The following is an 18,994-nucleotide window of genomic DNA, read 5'->3' as shown; positions in this document are numbered from 1 at the left end:
CTCAGAAAAAAAGAAAAGAAAAGAAAAGATCGTCAAAATTGACAAACTGTTAGCCAGGTTGACTTGGGGAAAAATTGAGAAGATCAAACACTAAAATCAGAAATTAAAGTGGGAACATTACTACTGACTTTACAGAAATAAAAAGGATTATAAGAGAATACTGTGTACAATTGTATACCAACAAATTAGATAATTTAGATGAAATGGACAAATTCTTAGAAACCAATTAATTACCCAAAAGAATTAACACCAGTCTGTCCTAAACTCTTCTGAAACATATAAGAGGAGAGAATGCTTTCTTATTCTGTGAGGCCAGCATTACTTTGCTACCAAAGCTAGATTAACACATCACAAGAAAGGAAAATTACATATCAGTATCCCTTGTGAATATAGATGCGAAAACACTAGCAAACGGAATGCAACAGCATATTAAAAGGATTATATACTATGACCAATTAGGAATATACCAGGAATGCAAGAGTGGTTCAACATAAGAAAATCAATTACTGTAATATACTATGTTAATAGAATGAATGAAAACAAAAAACATGATCATCTTATTTGACAAAAAACTTAACAAAAATCCAACAACACACTTCTATGGTAAAAACATGCAGAACACCAAGAAAAGAAGGGAATTTCCTTAACACGGTAAGTAGGCATCTATGAAAAGCCCACAGCTAACATCATTATACTCAGTGATGAGAAAAAGGTTTTCTCCTTGTATCAGGAACAAGGCAGATATTCCTGTTTTCACTACTGCTGTTCACCATTGTACTGCAGGTTCTAGTCAGAACAGGCAGACAAAGAAAAAAAGGCATCTGCATTGAAAAGGAAGAAGTAAAACTATGTCTGTTCACAGATAACATGCTGCTACATATAAAACGTTTTTTATCACAAGAAAGCTACTAGAGCCAATAAATGAGTTCAGCAAAGTTGCAGGATACAAGCTGAGTACACAAAAATCATTTGTGTTTCTATATGCCAGCAATAAATCCAAACTGGAAATAAAAACTATTCCATTTAAAATAGCATCTGAAAATCCCTTGAAATAAATTTAACCAAGGAGATGAAAGACATTGAAAATTACAAAATATTGCTGAAGGAAATTAAAGAAGACCAAAATAAGTGGAAAAGTATCTCATGTTTATGGAATGAAAGAGTTAATTTTTTTGTTTGTTTTTTGAGATGGAGTCTCGCTCTGTTGCCCAGGCTGGAGTGCAGTGGCGCCATCTTGGCTCACTGGAAGCTCCGCCTCCCGGGTTCACACCATTCTCCTGCCTCAGCCTCCCCAGTAGCTGGGACTACAGGCACCCGCCACCACGCCCAGCTAATTTTTTGTATTTTTAGTAGAGACAGAGTTTTCACCGTGTTAGCCAGGATGGTCTCTATCTCCTGACCTCGTGATCTGTCCACCTCGACCTCCCAAAGTGCTGGGATTACAGGCATGAGCCACTATGCCTGACCAAGTTAATATTTTTAAAATGTCAGTACTACCCAAAGTTATCTACAGACTCAATATAGTTCCTATCAATATTCTAGTCATTTCTTTTTCAGAAATGGAAAAGCCAAACCTAAAATTTCTATGAGGTCCCTAAAATTTCAAGGGGTCCCAAGTAGTCAAGACAGTTTTGAAAAAGGAAAATATTGGCAGACTCACACCTCCCAACTTCAAAACTTACTACAAAGCTTAGAATAATCAAGACAGCGTGGTATTGACATAAAGACCTATAGACCAATGGAATACAACTGAAGATATAGAAATGAACCCATGCATCTGTGGCCAATTAAATTTTGACAAGGGTGCCAAGTCAAAGCTTGACCATAGCTTTAAGAAAGGAAATTTCCTTGACAACCAGATTTTAACATGGAAAATAAATAACTTGAAACCATACCTCACACCATATAGAAAAATGAACTCTAAATGGATTAATGACCTAAATATAAGAGCTAAAACCATAAAACTCTTTGAAGAAAACAGATAAATTTTTATTGCCTTGGGTTTGGCAGTGGATTTGTATATATGACACCAATAACATGAGCAACAAAAGAAAAAAATAGATGAAGTAGACTTCGTCAGAATTTAAGTTTTGTGCATCAAACAACATTATCAAGAAAGTGAAAAGACAACCTATAGAATGGGAAAAATATTTTAAAACCATGTATCTGATAAGGGTTTGAAATTCAAAATATGTAAAGAACTTGAACAACTCAACAACTACAAAAAAAACAAATTTTAAATGGGTAGAGGACTTGAATTTCTCCAAAAATAACACAAATGGCCAGTAAAAGATAAAAAGATCCTCAGCATCACTAGTCATTAGAGAAATGCAAATTCAAGCCACAATGAGAGGCTACTTCACACCCACTAGGATGGCCATTAAAAAATAATGAAAATAACAACTTTGACAAGGATGTGGAAATTGGACCCTCATATATTGCTCATAGGAATATATAATACAGCCACTGTGAAAAACAACTTGGTGGTTTCTCAGAAAGCTAGACATAGAATGACGAAGCAACTCTACCTCCTAGGTATATTCCCCCAAAAATTAAAAAGAGGGACTCAAACAGACACTTACATGCCCGTGTTCATCATAACATCATTCACAATAGCCAAAAGATGGAAACAATCCAAGCATCCATTAACAGCTGAATGGATAAATAAAATGTATTATGCATATGTAACGAAGTATTATTCAGCCATAAAAGGGAATAAAGTTCTGCTACATGTTACAACATGAAATAATTTTGAAAACATTATGCTTAATGATATAAGCCAGACACAATAGGACAAATGTTGTATGATTCCACTTATGTGACATGTCTAAAACAGGCAAATTCGCAGAAACAGAAAGTAGATTAGAGGTTACCAGGAGCTGGGGTAAGAGGTAAATGAAGAATTACTGCTTAATGTTTACAGTTTCTGTTTTGAATGATGCAAACATATTGGAAATAGTAATGATATACAATACTGTGAATGTATTTAATGCCACTGAATTGCACACTTTAAAATGGTCAAAATGCAGCCAGACGTGATGGCTCCTGCCTGTAATCCCAGCACTTTGAAAGGCCAAGGCAGGTGGGTCACGAGGTCAGGAGATGAGACCATCTTGGCCAACATGGTGAAACCACGTCTCTACTAAAAATATAAAAATTAGTCAGGTGTGGTGGCATGTGCCTGTAGTCCCAACTACTCAGGAGACTGAGGCAGGAGAATCGCTTGAACCCAGAAGGCGGAGGTTGCAGTGAGCTGAGATCACACCACTGCACTCCACCCTGGGCAACAGAGCAAGACTCTGTCTCAAAAAATATATATATAGATATAGATATAGATTTTTTTTTTACGTGTAGTATTTCAACTATTACTACCACTATCACTGCCAATGTAATACTATTTTTATATATTGACTAGAGTAAAATAGAACTATATTTTACGCCAGAGTGAATTCTTTCTTCAACAATGAGAAGGACAGTGTAATGTAATAGAAAGAACATGAAATTTGGAGTGAGTTATTATCTAGGCCTCAGTGCAGTAACTGTGCAATACTGATAGCATATTAAACTATCTGTGTTTAATGAAGTCATGAAAATAGAAATGTCATTTTCAGAAATCAGTTCAAAGGTAAAAACTACTAGTTGGTAAAGTTATCCTTATTTTGGTTATAGTCAGGTAATGGAAAGAAATGATGGGCTGAAGTAGGTTTATTAGTGAACAGGTGTTTTTAATAATGTGTATGTCTCACTTGTTTCTATTAGTTTTTTTCTAGATTGTTTCTATATTCTGGGATTTTTTTCTGGTTTTTACCTCAGTTTTCATCTTCTTTCTCATTTCTATGTTCAGCATAATATGGAATTCTTCCAAGTTTCCTCCATTTATTTAGCCACTTGATCATATAGCTATCTTACTATGTATGATCTTGTTTGTTACATTACTGCTATACCTCATATGAAGTGAATTAAGTTAAAATTCATTTGTGTTTCCACCATTTAATTATGGTATTTTAAGTGTAAGAAATAATTCTCAAATCAAGATTTGGATACGCACTTTGGGAGGCTGAGGCAGGGGCAGGAGATCAAGACCATCCTGGCCAACATGGTGAAACCCTGTCTCTACTAAAAATACAAAAATTAGCTGACATGGTGGCGCGTGCCTGTAATCCCGGCTACTCGGGAGGCTGAGGCAGGAGAATCGCTTGAACCTGGGAGGCGGGGTTGCAGTGAGCCAAGATCACGCCGCTGCACTCCAGCCTGGTGACATAGTGAGACTCTGTCTCAAAAAAAAAAAAAGATTTGAACACCAGTTTCTTTAGTAAGAATAAATGGTAATAAATATGAAAGAGTTTTAATGCATATTTAATACAAATCATTTGGTTGGATTTTTTTTTTAATGGAAACCAAAATGGTATTTATTATTTTACATTTGGGAGAGGAGATATCCTAAAGGGTCCAGAATACATAAGTCTCTTACATATGATACTCCTTTTTTTGTTACTGAGGTGCTTACAAGCTTAGATAAGTAATCAGAAGGTTCCTTGGTAAGCATTGAATTAAAACAAAGGCAGTTAGGTAATTTGGAGTGTATTAGCCTAGAGTACCTGATAGAGATGTAATGGGGACCACAACCCTGTATGTAATTTTAAAGTTTCTAAGTAGCCACATTTTAAAAAGTGAAAAGAAACAGATGAAATTAACTTTAATAATATATTTAACCCAATATGTCTAAAATGTTATTTTAACATGTAATCAATATATTAAAATTATTCTGTTTTTCATACTAAGTATTCAAAATCTGGTGTATAGTTTACACTTTTGTACATCTCAACTCATTCATTTGCTAGTTCCTTCAGTTGCTCAAGAAAAATTACTGAATGTTCCTTTCTCAATTTCCCCATTTTTATAATAGGGATAATTGCAAGGATTAAATTAGATTATATATGATACATACCTAGCACATGATCTTATATGAAGCTTAGTTGCTTTCTAAAAAATATTTCAAACAGGTGAATATGACATATAATGGCATCACTGTCTTTAAGGATTAAATTATCTGTAACTCCCAAATTCTCATCTCTTCCCCTTGGACAGTGCTGGGCACACACATCTCTCTGACTCCCGGTTCAAATTACTTGAAAAAAGGAGCAAAATCAATGTTCGTTCACCAGTTGTAGCACATGTACCACACACACTAATGCAAGATGTTAATAACAAGGGAAACAAAGTCATGGAGAAGGGAGGGCGGGAATATGTAAATGCTCTTCTGCTCTATTTTTCTGTAAACCTAAAGCTACTATAAAAAGTAAAAAGCTATGATTTCTTTCTTAAAAAAGTCAAACATGTTTGCTGTCAGTTCCTGATGCATGTTAGCTGTGACAGAATACAGCAGTAAAAGTGACAGTTTCAGCATTATTAAAGTCATCAATAAGAGGTGTTTAGTTATGGGTAAAAATAAACAATATTTTCTCTTTCAGTAGTCATTCATTATCTACCTCTTTTAAACTAATACATGGAAAATGTATGCACAAAATGTTTGTTTTTCCTCCATGGTTGTTGGGGTGAATACTGGGAATTATTGGTAGCATTCTGATGGTAATGGCAGAAATCTTTTATACTTTTAAAACACTATTGCTGGTTTTGAGAATATTTTCTTCTCCTAATTTCAGGTTGGGTGGGACTATATCAGCATACAAGATAGTACCAGACGAAATAGAAGAAATCAAGGTATAGTATGGCGTTTTTCACCTCTACAAAGACTTTAGCATCTTGGTGAGGGGTGGGGAAGAATTGCTTTTTCTTTATGCCATTGATCTTTGGCTATGTTAGAATATTATTTAATTCTAAGTTATCATAGTTGAATTAAAAATTTATATGTATCAGATAATCACCATCAGACTTATCTGCTATTTGCAATGAATTTGTGACTAAAATATTAGGAGAATCATAAAGGAACCCTTTCCTGTGCAATTCATTAAAAATCTACATATGAAAACACTGTATATAAGCATTGGTGTGCATAATGGATTATCTTTTTATCTTGTTGCAATTTCTTTTCCCTATAAGCCTTCACAACTTTTAAATAATATCTGTCTTTTAGTACATATTTTTCTGGGTTCCTTTGAAAACACAGTATGCCAATTTCAATTGAAAATTTACATTACAGTAATGAAAAATTAACTTACTCTTTAAAAATTAGAGCATTATGACATTCTTCTGTCTGTAACATTTTACTAAGTCTTATGGAATATTAGTCTCCTAACATAATATATTGTTTTGTTCAAAAGCAAGATTGAATAATTGGATAGTAATAATGAAGGATAAACAATACTGGTTAAATGTTAACAATGACATGTAAAGATCTCAACAAATCATTAAGCTTGATTTGATTAAACTTTTCAATATCAAGTTCAATAAATTCAAATCTTTCAGTAAATTCAAATTCAATTCAAAATAATTATTCTATGACTCAAGGGGCTTTTTTTTTTTTTTTTTTGAGACAAGAGTCTCACTCTGTCATCCAGGCTGCAGTGCAGTGGCATGATCTCAGCTCACTGCAACCTCCAACCTCCCAGGTTCAAGTGATTATCCTGCCTCAGCCTCCCAAGTAGCTTGGATTATAGGCACGTGCCACCACACCTGGCTAATTTTTTTTTAAATTTTATTTTAGTAGAGACAGGTTTTCGCCAAGTTGGCCAGGATTGTCTTGAACCCCTGACCTCAGGTGATCCGCCCACCTCGGCTTCCCAAAGTGCTGGGATTAAGGCGTGAGCCACTGCACCTGGCCTCAAGGGACATTTTTAAAAAGAAAAAAATCTTGGCCGGGCACCGTGGCTCAAGCCTGTAATCCCAGCACTTTGGGAGGCCGAGACGGGCGGATCACGAGGTCAGGAGATCGAGACCATCCTGGCTAACACGGTGAAACCCCGTCTCTACTAAAAACTACAAAAAACTAGCCGGGCGACTTGGCGGCGCCTGTAGTCCCAGCTACCCGGGAGACTGAGACAGGTGAATGTGCATAAACCCCGGGAGGCGAGGCTTGCAGGTGAGGCCTGAGATCCGGCCCCACAGCACTTCCAGCCCCTGGGTGAACAGAGCCAAGACTCCTCTCAAAAAAAAAAAAAAAAAATCTTTGTAATTTGTGTTGCCAGTTATTTTTAAATGGAGTAGCCATCTGATCCATTATAGATACACTATTAGCTTCAATAATGCCAGGTGGTTCTAATGTAAGATCACATCAGAGAATTAAGGGTGGGTAAATTTAATATTCTTCTAGCTTTAAAAAATGTTTCAAGAAATTTATTCCAACTTTGTGTGAACTCATAAAATATTTTAGCTAGGAGGAACTTTAGGTCTAATCCAGGTCTCTCATTTTTCATATGAGGAAATTGAAATGAATAAAGATTTTTTTTGACATTCAGTAATGACTTCTAAAAATATCATCAAGTGTTGTTAAAGGGTTGGAAAAGCATGAGGATATTACTTCTTGAAATACATTATATAATGACTCAAAAATTGAACTCTAGAAACTTTAAGCAATTAATAAATATATAAATAATTAAGCTACATTTATGTAAAGAATATTGAATTGAAATTACGTATTATAAAGGCACCCTCTCTGATAATACAATTAAAATATGTGTTAACTGATGAAGGTAAACCAAGAGTTTTATAGAAATACATAGGAGGGACACCTGGACATTGGAAAAAGTAAATCAGCAAAGTCTTTCCAAGAGGTAACCCCCAGGAAATTGGAGTTTTATACAGAAGCATAAACATGAAATAATAGGATAACAGATTATAGGGTATAAACAAAGACTGGTAAGATAAAGGGCTGGAAGCAGGCCTTTATCCCATGTTAAGAAGTTTGGTTTTGATCCTGAAAATTATGGGATTCCTTTATGTGATTTTTAAGGAAGAAAGTAACAATCATTTTGGTACTTTTTTAAAGCCTTACTATGATGAGTGAGAAAAATGATTTCAGCAGAGAAGAGGTTTTACCTAGATGGAAGGAGACCAGGTTGCAGGAATGTAGGCACAAAATGATTAGAACCTGAACTTAAGCATTGACAGTGAGGCTAGAGAAGAAAATAAGATTTGAATAATATTATTTAAGAAAGTAGAATCAACAATACTTGATAATATACTGGATGTTTAGGGGAAAATGGAAAGATTGACTCAGATTTCTGGCTTGGGAAATTGAGTAGATGGTGTTGCTGTTAACTTAAAAAGGATGTTTTGGAGACAGAATATTATTAATAGGAAAAAGGATGTTTTGGACTTACTGAGTTTGAGGTCCCTCTCAGATTACCAAATATCCAGTAAGTCATTGGATAAATCAGCCTGGAACTCAGAAGAGAAATACAATCTAGTAATTGATATTAAGGTTTGTCCTCATACAAGAGAGTTAATTGAGGCCATGCTAGTCAGTGAATGGAATCTCACAGAAAAGTTATATGAGGTATTAAAATTGGGCTGAAAATGCAGCCTTAAGGAAGACTTACCCTAAAGGCAGAGTATTAATATATTCTTTAATTAGTTTAATTAATTAACAGGAATGTTGCCTATTTTTAAATAGTGATTTTTTTCCTAAAGGAATCAGTTTTTTTTCATTGTGCATGCTTGTTTTATTTTAGAGTTATAAGAGTTATCCCTCAGGAGATTCCTTTAAAAAAAAAAAGCAGGATTCATGGATGATAGGTAACATAATTTTTCCATCGATTACTGGTATTATATCTAAAATAACTTCAGAGAGTTTGAGGCTTGAGGCATTAAAAAAAAAATGAAGAATTCATCTTGCTTTCAGAGTACTCAAAGAAAAACTGTTCTAAAACATTTCACCAATATTTGATGGCACATTAGCATTTTCAGCTAAAATCAGTTATAATCATTTTTGTTTTGACGGAAAGGAATGTGAAGCATACGGATGTAATGTTCATTCAGTTGTGTAGTATCTGAGTAATCTTAAATTGTCTAAACAGAACAATTGAGTTTGAATTTGATACACTATCTATAGTATATACCATGTATAAAATAAATATGCATATGTATTTTTGCTATTAAAATATGACAGATTAAACATAAATAACATTTTGGCAGATGTGGGAATCTTTCACAATTTTTTAGCACCAGAAATTATCTAGTTCATAAATTTTTTTAAAACCATATATTTATTGATTGTAGTAAATCACTTCAAAACAGTGAATGGATTCTTAGCCCTTAGCCATATAAAGAGTGAATAAATTCCTGGCCCAATCAGAAGTCCCTTTTTCACCCTAGATGTAACCACTATTCTGATTTTTTTTTTTTTTTTTTGATACGGAGTCTCTGTCAACCAGGCTTGAGTGCAGTGGCGTAATCTCAGTGCACTGCAACCTCTGCCTCCCAGGTTCAAGCAATTCTCCTGCCTCAGCTTCCCGAGTAGCTGGAACTACAGGTATGCACCACCACACCCAGCTAATTTTTGTATTTTTAGTAGAGACAGGGTTTCACTATGTTGGCCAGGCTGGTCTCAAACCTCCTGACCTCAAGTGATCCACCCGTCTTGGCCTCCCAAAGTGCTGGGATTACAGGCGTGAACCACTGCGCCTGGCCTACATTATGATTTTTATCATTATCAATTCCTTGCTTTTGTTCCGTTTTACCACCTATATACACATCCCTAAACATTACAATTTATGTTTGCTGTCTTTGAACTTCATATGAATTGAAATCATATTGTATGCAGTTTTTTTGTGCCTTGCTTTTTTATCCCTTTTTGTAGGATTCATTCATGATATTGACTGTAACTAACATCTTTGTTTAATTGTAAAATACACCATGTACCACAGATCACTGAGACATCCTACTGGTGAATATTTAGCTTGTTTCCATTTGTGACAATTATGAAAAGTGATGCTATAAACATTATTGTAAGAGCATCCTGGTACTCATGTATAAGTTTCTCTGAAGTGTATACTGAAGAGTGGAATTCCTGGGTATTAAGAAACATGTATCTTCAACTTTCCTGAATGAAATCTCACTTTTTTAAAGTAGTTATGCCAATTTACACTACCATCTTGAATGCATTTATTTTAAATAGATATATTTAAATATTCTTTATCTGCAACATATATTAGTATAGATTTGATTTATATGTGAGATGACTAAATTGATATAATATTTTAAAATGTGTCTTTGTTTTCCAGCCCATGGGAAAAGTCCTGAGGGATAATTGTTAATGAAAAATCCCATTTTTTTCCCCACTGGTTTGAATTGCCTCATGTATCATATACTAAATTTTCCAATTTAGGACACAAACATACATAAGTCTGTCTTTTCCTGAACTTCTGTTCCATTAATCGATTTATTCTTTTCTCAGCCTGTATGGTTTTGATTATAGTGCTTTTTTAGCATAGTAGGAAAGGTCCTGTGTTTTTCTTTTTTGTTTTATTGGCTCATGTATTGATTGCTCCAGATAACATCATAATATCTCTGTCGTTTTTCAAAAGTATTCCAGCTGAAGAGACTTCCAGTTCCAGCCAAGATGGAGTAGCTTCATTCCTTCCAGATTCTTCCTGTTACTACTAAAAATGCCTAGGCATTATAAAATAAACATAGAAAGATTCTGGGCCAGGCGCAGTGGCTCACACTTGTAATCCCAGCACTTTGGGAGGCTGAGGCGGGCGGATCACGAGGTCAGGAGATCAAGACCACCCTGGCTAACACGGTGAAACCCTGTCTCTACTAAAAATACAAAAAAATTAGCCAGGCATGGTGGCGGGCACCTATAGTCCCAGCTACTTGGGAGGCTGAGGCAGGAGAATGGCACGAACCTGGGAGGCAGAGCTTGCAGTGAGCCAAGATGGGGCCACTGCACTCCAGCCTGGGTGACAAAGCGAGACTATGTCTCAAAAAAAAAAAAAAAGAAAGAAAGAAAGATTCTGAAAGATAGAAAGAAGAAGGCAGACTACCTGGGAACCTCAGGAATTAAGAAATGACATGCAGTGAGTTATTTGGGTTTCTTTATTATCTCCTGTATATTCTGGAGAGGATACTGAAGAAAGCCTTCAATGTGGAACCACCAATGGTTGGCATAAACAAAAAATGCCCCTACAAAAGCCTATCTGTTTAGCCAACAGACCAGGACAAGGCTCACCTAAGAGGCAAGAATGGCTTTTCAGCAATATTTGCCCTACTACAGCTAAGCATCAATGGGAAAACTATTCAGTTCCCTTATAGTTTCAGTTGAGTCAAGCCGGCAGCTGATACTCCACATCACCCCCTGCCATCCCACAGAAGTAAGTGGCATAGTTCTGAATCCCTTACCTGGTGGTGGCAGCAGGGCTGAGTAGGGAGCTATTCTTCCATCTTTGACCTGGCAGAGCAGATGTCACTCTGATTTCCTGGATATGATATTAAAGTTGAAACCAAGCAGAAGTTGGTCTGTCACCAGCCCAGTGGAAACAAGCTGTGCTCCAGTTTTCCCAGCAGGGTAGTATCAGTGGAGTCCAGTGATGAGCTGAGCTGCCATCCCCATTCAATAGCAGTGAAACTTAACAAGGCAGCACAAAGTAGAGCTAGTCACCACTGTTTCACTTTTCCTTTCCCATGTAAGGGGAAGGCCTGGCAGACAGGCAAACGTCTACCCCCAGCTGTATCAACAAGACTAAGCAAGGTGGGGCTATTGGTACTTCTGCTCACAATATGAGTCAACCATCTACTCTCCCCCACCCTTGGTATTAGCATGCACCCCTACTTGGTATCAACAGCGGAGCAAGGTAATGTCAACTTTCACCAGAAAGGTCTCAGCAGAGCCAAGAGGGGAGCTGTACTTCTACCTTACAGTCCTCAATTAAACAGTGTGAATCAGTGCTTCACTTTTGCCAGAGTGGTGTCAGTGAGACCTTACAGAAGCTGAACATACATGTCTATAAGGCCCTCATGTTACATTGCAAGATGGGAGACATCTGCTAAAAATGATTAAATAATCTCAAATATAAAACACCAGATGTCCTAGGTGACAATAAAAACATCAGTCATCAGACCAAGAACAAGGAAAATCACAGCATGAGTGAGAAAAGAACAGTCTACTGACACTGACACAAAGAAGATTCAGGTGTTGAAATTATCTGACAAAGATTTTAAAGCACCTATTATAAAAATGCTTCAACAAGCAACTATGAATTCTCTTTAAAAATGAAAAAATAGAAAATCTTGCCAAATAAATAAAAATTATAAAAGGTACCAAATGAAAATTATGGAACTGAGAAATACCATCACCAATATAGAAAACTCACAGTGGGCAACAGACCGAAGTGGCACAACATTTTTGAAGTGCTGGAAAAAAGAACTGTCAACTACAAGTGCCATATTCAATGAAGTTATTCTTCAAGAATAAGTAAGGACATACACAAACAAGAAAACTAAAAGAATTTGTCACTAGAAAGCCACTCTGAAAGAATGGATAAATAAATTCTTTAAAGAGAAAGGAAGTAATAGAAAAAGGCCTGAAACTTCAGAAAGGGGAGAACAGCAGAATGGGTCAATACAATAGATTGTATTTTCTTATAATTTTTAAAATCACAATTATAATACTGTATAATATGGTACTCCACATATGTACATACTTAACACAATCATATTTAAAATGTGGAAGGGTAAAGTTGCCTAAATGGAGGTAAGATTTCTATATTTCACTTGGAATGATAAAATATCAATACTGATAGATTGTGGCAAGTTATATCTGTATATTGTAATACTCAGAACAACCACTAAGAAAAGTATACAAAGCAATATACGCAAAACGCTATAAATAAAGGTAGAATTCTAAAAAGTATTTAAGTGATTCACAGTAAGCAAGCAGATAAAACAGGAAAAAGAAACAGGACAAAAACAGAAAATAGATAATAAAATGCAGACTTAAGGCCTATGGTCTTAATACCTTAAATATAAATAACCTAAATATGCCAATTAAAAGACAGATTTTGACAGAATGGATTTTTAAAAAACGATCCAATAAATGCCATTCTAAAGAAACTAATTTCAAAAACAATGACATAAGTAGGTAGTAAGCAATACGATACAGAAGGATGGCAAAAGATGTATGTGTGAAAATAAATAAAAAAAAAAAAAGCAGGAGTGGACTGGGCACAGTGGCTTACACCTGTAATCCCAGCCTTTGCGGAGGTCGAGGCGGGTGGATCACCCCCTGAGGTCGGGAGTTCTAGACCAGCCTGGCCAACATGGTGAAACCTGTCCTTACTAAAAGTACAGAAATTAGCTGGGCATGGTGGCGCATGCCTGTGGTCCCCACGACTCAGGAGGCTGAGACAGGAGAATTGCTTGAACCCAGGAGGCGGAGGTTGCAGTGAGCCGAGATCGTACCACTGCACTCCAGCCTAAGTGACAGAGTGAGACTCCATTTCAAAAATAAGTAAATAAATAAAATTTAAAAAGCATTAGTGACTATATTAATATCAGACCAAGTAGACTTCAGAACAAGAAAAATTCTGGAGACAGAGAGGACATCCCATACTGTGAAAGGCTCAATCTACCAGGAAAGCAGCGATCTTAAAAGTATGTGTGCTAAAAACTAAAATATACAGAATGCTCCACCTAAAGTTAAACAACACACATTTTTTTCAAGGACACATGAAACATTTACCTTGGAAAACCATATCCTTAGTCATAAACCAAAACAGTATTTAAAAATTGCAATTGTGCAGAGTATGTCCTCTGACCATAATAGAACCAAACCAGAAAAAAAAAAAAAAAAAAAAAAAAAAAAAAAAAAAAAAAAACAGAAAAATATCAGGAAAAGCTCTAATATATGCAAGAGGAAATTAAAATATACTCTAGTAAATAATCAAATAAGATGTCTCAAATGAAATTTTAAAAATTTGCACAATCAAATGGAAAATGAAAATATAACACATCAAAAAATCTGGAAAGCAGTGAAAGCAAAGCTGAGAGGAAAAATTATATGCAATGCAGACATTAAGAGAAGAGGAAAGTTCTCAAATCAGTAATCTAAGTTTTTTCCTCCAGAAACTAGGAGAAAAGAAGAGCAAAATATATTTAAGTATTGAAATAAATAAAATTGAAAACAGGAAAACAATAATCAGTGAAATAAAATCTCCTTGTTTATAAAGCTCAAAGAAATTGGTAAACCTCTTGCTAAATTGCAAAGATAAAGGAGAAAGGGCCCAATCACCAATGTCATGAATGAAACAAGGAGTATTACTACAGATCTTCTATTCATTAAAATAATAATTAGGTAATGTTAAAAACTTCATGACCATAAATTGTACAACTTAGCAGAAATGGACCAATTCCTCGAAAATCACAAACTTCTAAAACCAAAATGAAATAGATAATCTACATGGTATAAAAGTCATTAAATAACTTAAATTCATAATGAAAAGTTCCTGAAAAGAAAGCCTCAGGACTTTCTTTTTGGTTTCGCTGGAGAATTCTACCAAATATTTAAGAAAGAATTATCATCAATTTTACTCAATCTCCTCCAAAAGATAAAAGATGAGGAAATACTTTTCATGAGTCTAGTATAACATCGGTACCAAAAACAGAGGAAGACAGTGCAAACAAAGAAAATGGAGAACCAATATCTCTTACAAACAAAAATCCTCAATAAAGTATTATCAATTAAATCCAACAATGTATAAAAAGAATTAAGTGCCGTGACCATTTGAGATTTAGTTGAAATATACAGAAAACTACTTCAGTAGTAGAAAAACAATAAATCTAATCTACCATGTCAACGAGCTAAAGATGAAACATCAAATGATCATATTAATTGATGCAAAAATAGCTTTTGACAAAATTCAAAACCCATTCATAATAAGAATTCTCAGCAAACTAGGACTAGATGGGACCTTAACTTGATTAAGAGCATCTAGAGAAAACCTATAGGTAACAGCATACTTGATGGTGAAAGAATGTTCTCCTTCAAAAATTGGAAACAAAGCAATAATATCTTCTCTCACTACTTTTATTCAACATAGTACTAGAAATGCTAGGTAGCACAATAAGGCAAGAATATGTGCTAAAAGCACATAGATTAGAAAGTAAGAAATAAAACTCCTTGTTTGCAAACCACTCAATTATCTGCATAGGAAAATATTACTATAAGAATAAGTAATTTTAGCTGCTTTGTGGCATATAAGATAAACACAAAAAGGAAAATAACTCAATTAGATTTCTATATATTATAAACAAACATTTGGAAACTGAAATTTAAAATAACACCATTTACAATTGTTCAAAAGAAAAGAAAATATGTTATCCTTATGCAAAACTGGCAAACAATAAAGAAATAAAAGGACACTTGAGTAAAGACACGTTCTGTGTTCACATATTGAAAATTCAACATAGTAATGATGTCATTTCTCCCCAATTGAACCGTAAATTTAATGCTATACCTATCAAAATCCCAGCAAGTGTTTTGTGGCTATAAAATTGTATAAATTTATTCTAAAAGTATATGGAAAAACACAAAACCTAGAACAGCTAAGACAATTTTTAGAAAGAATAAAGTGGAAAGAATAACTCTACCCAATGAAAGTTTCATTCTATATCTACAGTATTCAAGATGGTATAGTATTGGCAGAGAAATAAAAACATAAATCAATGAAACAGAATAGAGAACCTATAGTAGGCTTATACAAATATATTCAATTTGTTTTAATAAAGGTGCAAAACAGTTCAGTGGAGAATAGACTTCAACAAATGGTGCTAGAACAATTGGAAATCAACAGACAAGAAAAAAAAAGAAGAATCTCAGTCTACGCCTCATGCTTTTTTACAAAATTAATTCAAAATACATGGTAGACTTTAATATAAAACTGTAAAATTGTCAGAAGAAAAAAAAAGCAAAAATCTTTAGGACCTGGGGCTAGATGAAGAGGCCTTAGACTCAACACAGAAAGCACAGTTCATACAATATAAGTTTCACAAACTGGAGCTCATCAACATATAAAAATTTTGTTCTGTGAAAGAATGAAAACAAAAACTGCAGGCTGGGTGCAGTGGCACACTCCTGTAATCCCAATACTTTGGAAGGCCGAGGCAGGTGGATTACCTGAGGTCAGGAGTTCGAGACCAGCCTGGCCAACATGGTGGAACCTTTTCTCTACTAAAAATACAAAAACTACCCAGTCATGGTGGTGGATGCCTGTAATCCCAGCTACTCAGGAGGCTGAAGCAGAATTGCTTGAACCCGGATGGCAGAGGTTGCAGTGAGCCAAAATGGCACCACTGCACTCCAGCCTGGGCAACAGAATGAGACTCCTTCTCAAAAAAAAAAAACTACACACCGGGAGAAATTATTTGCAAACTGCATATCCAACAAAGGGCTTCTAACTATGATTTATAAAGAACTGTCAAACTTAGCAGTACCCATATATTTAATTAGAATATGGGCAAAATACATGAAGAGACATTTCATTGAAGAGGATATACAGATAGCAAATAAGAACATGAAAAGTTCTTCAATATCATTAGGCATTGGTTTGTTCCAATGACCATTAGCCATTGGTTTGTTCCAATGATATTCTCAAAGGAATTTGCCTTATTTGAAAGAGAATGTGGGGGAGCTCAAGCCTGAGGGCCCTCTAACACGCTGGAGATTTTGGTGGTAGGTAAGCAAAACCAAGAAACTATTAATACTAAAATGTCTTTTTGTGGGTGAATGATTAAACAGACTGTCATTATTATCATACTGTGGAATACTATTGTGTGATCAAAAGGAAAAAGAATGAACTATTATTGAATCTCAGGGACATGCTAGATGAAAAAGCCTATCTCACGCCTGAAATCCCAACAATTTGAGAGGACAAGGAGGGTGGACCACTTGATGTCAGGAGTTTGAGACCTGCCTGGCCAACATGGTGAAACTTTGTCTCTACTAAAAATATAAAAATTAGCTGGGCATGGTGGTGCACCCCAGTAGTCCCAGCTACTCGGGAAGCTGAGGCAGGAGAGTCACTTGAACCTGGAAGGCAGAGGTTGAGGTTGCAGTGAGCTAGGACTGCACCACTGTGCTCCAGCCTGGGTGACAGAGTAAGACTCTGTCTCAAAAAAAAAAAAAAAAAGTTGTATATTGTATTACTGCATTTATATCTCATGTTTTTGAAATGCCAAAATTCTGCACATGGAAAATAGTGTCAGAGGTTGAGGGAGGAGAAATAGGAAGAAAGGTTGTTATGCATATAAAAGTGTTTTACAAGGGATATGTATGATGGAAGTGTTCTGTGTCTTACTGTGGTGTTGGTCACACATATGTACATATTTACATAATAAAATTGCATAGAAGTAAATACACACAAATGAATAAATGTAAAATTGGTGTAATCTAAATACAATTGGTGGATTGCGTTGTACTCTTTCTTGTTTGTGATATTGTACTGCAGTTGTTACATTTGGAGAAAAGATGTTGAAGGGCTTTTCTATCTAGATGAGAATCCATAATTATATCAAAATAAAAAGTTATTTGTTTTTTATAGACAGAGGGTCTCACTGTATTGCCCAGGCTGGTCTCAAACTCCTGCACTCAAACTTCTGCCTTGCATTCCAAAAGTGCTGGGATTACAGGCATGAGCCACCATGTCCAGCTTTCTTTTAAAATTATTTTAGTCATCCTATTTTGTTTTGTTCTATTAAATGGTACATTTTCTTTATATATTTTATTTTATCATAAATATTTTCTCTATTCTATACATTTTACTTTTAAATTCTCTCTATATTTTAACATAATTGATATATAAGATACTTTTAAAAATTAGGTTGTCACTGGATCCACTTCTACAAATTGTGCATGAGAAACTCTAGGAACCCATTCTCCAATGAAACAGCATTACTGATGAAAATTATAAAGAAACATCTACTTAAAGTATCTGTATATTGTTTCAAGGGTCAACAGCAAATGAGAAAAAAAAAAGTGTATTAAAGTAAATCCACTAAACATCAGGTAAAACGGAGTCTGTGGCACTTTAGCCACAACCTGATCCATTCCTTCTTCATATTCAGCTTGATGGAAGCTTCATGGGGCCGGTGTGACCTAAAGTATGAGGCTTTCTCTCCCCTAAGCACCCGAGTAAGGGATATATGTCACTAAGGTGAACAGGCCTTTGTCATTTCTCATCACTTCAGTTCTGATTTGCAGTGGCTATATTTCTGATGGGTGGAGCCAAAAGGTCAGGACTTCCTTGCTCTACTCAGCACCCCTTCTCCATAGGATGGAAGCTATAGCCCAGATTCAACCGTATTAGAATACTGGAGCCCCAGTCACCCTTAATTCAGTTTTCTCATAGAACAGAACATCCACAACAGGAGAGTTGAGTGTAGAAGACTATAGTCTATCATACCCTACACAGCACTTTGAACAGTGGCCCAGAGATTTTGTTCAGAAAGAGAGGCAGCTCGTAAGAACAGTTTGTTCCAATTATCTTCCCAAAGGAACTGACCTTACTTGAAAGAGAATGTTGGAGAGTTCAAGGCTAAGGACACCCTCTAACACAATGGAGATTTTGATGGTAGATGAGCAATTCCGAGGAAGTATATAACTAGTCTATAAATGAGGCTAAACCAGCTAGTTGACCAGAAAGAGTCTGAGAAAGAGTTGACTGAAGAGTCCTCTTGGGGTCAGAACAACCTCAAAATTTGAACTGAAAAACTATCTCTTTTGAGTTAAATTGGATTCAACTATGGAGCAGTTTATGTCCCAGGGCATTGTTTAAAACAATAGTGCAAAAAGTCAGCCAAAAAAGTAGTGGAGTCTAGCAAACCAGTGTGGTAGAAAAACAAAAAAAGGCAGATAGCTTAACAGAGAGATCAAGGAAAGAAAAAGATAAAGAGAGCCCTGCTAAAACAGACAGTCATCCCTAAGTAACTGTGTGAGTGCCTAGACTGAGGTCTCTGAGAAATGATATCAGAAACTTCACAGTGGGTACAAACAGACTTCACTAAAATAGCATCACCAATTCAGTAAACAAATAAGCAAACA

At 35.5% G+C, this 18,994-nt stretch overlaps 1 protein-coding gene across 1 annotated transcript in view; it reads left to right on the top strand.

Moving 5' to 3' along the window:
- The window catches only part of LOC108527344 (gephyrin-like), a gene marked incomplete at both ends in the record, with an annotated part of 243,306 nt that overhangs the window by 123,169 nt on the left and 101,143 nt on the right, over positions 1–18,994 (top strand). The window contains one exon of the mRNA XM_017868546.1: positions 5,664–5,721. Within this exon, the coding sequence (XP_017724035.1) occupies positions 5,664–5,721 (58 nt within the window). The remainder of the gene's footprint in view (positions 1–5,663; positions 5,722–18,994) is intronic.

The sequence above is a fragment of the Rhinopithecus bieti genome, unplaced genomic scaffold, assembly GCF_001698545.2.
Source record: "Rhinopithecus bieti isolate Rb0 unplaced genomic scaffold, ASM169854v2 scaffold_4746, whole genome shotgun sequence".
Taxonomy (NCBI): domain Eukaryota; kingdom Metazoa; phylum Chordata; class Mammalia; order Primates; family Cercopithecidae; genus Rhinopithecus; species Rhinopithecus bieti.
This window is presented reverse-complemented; position numbering and strand designations above follow the sequence as displayed.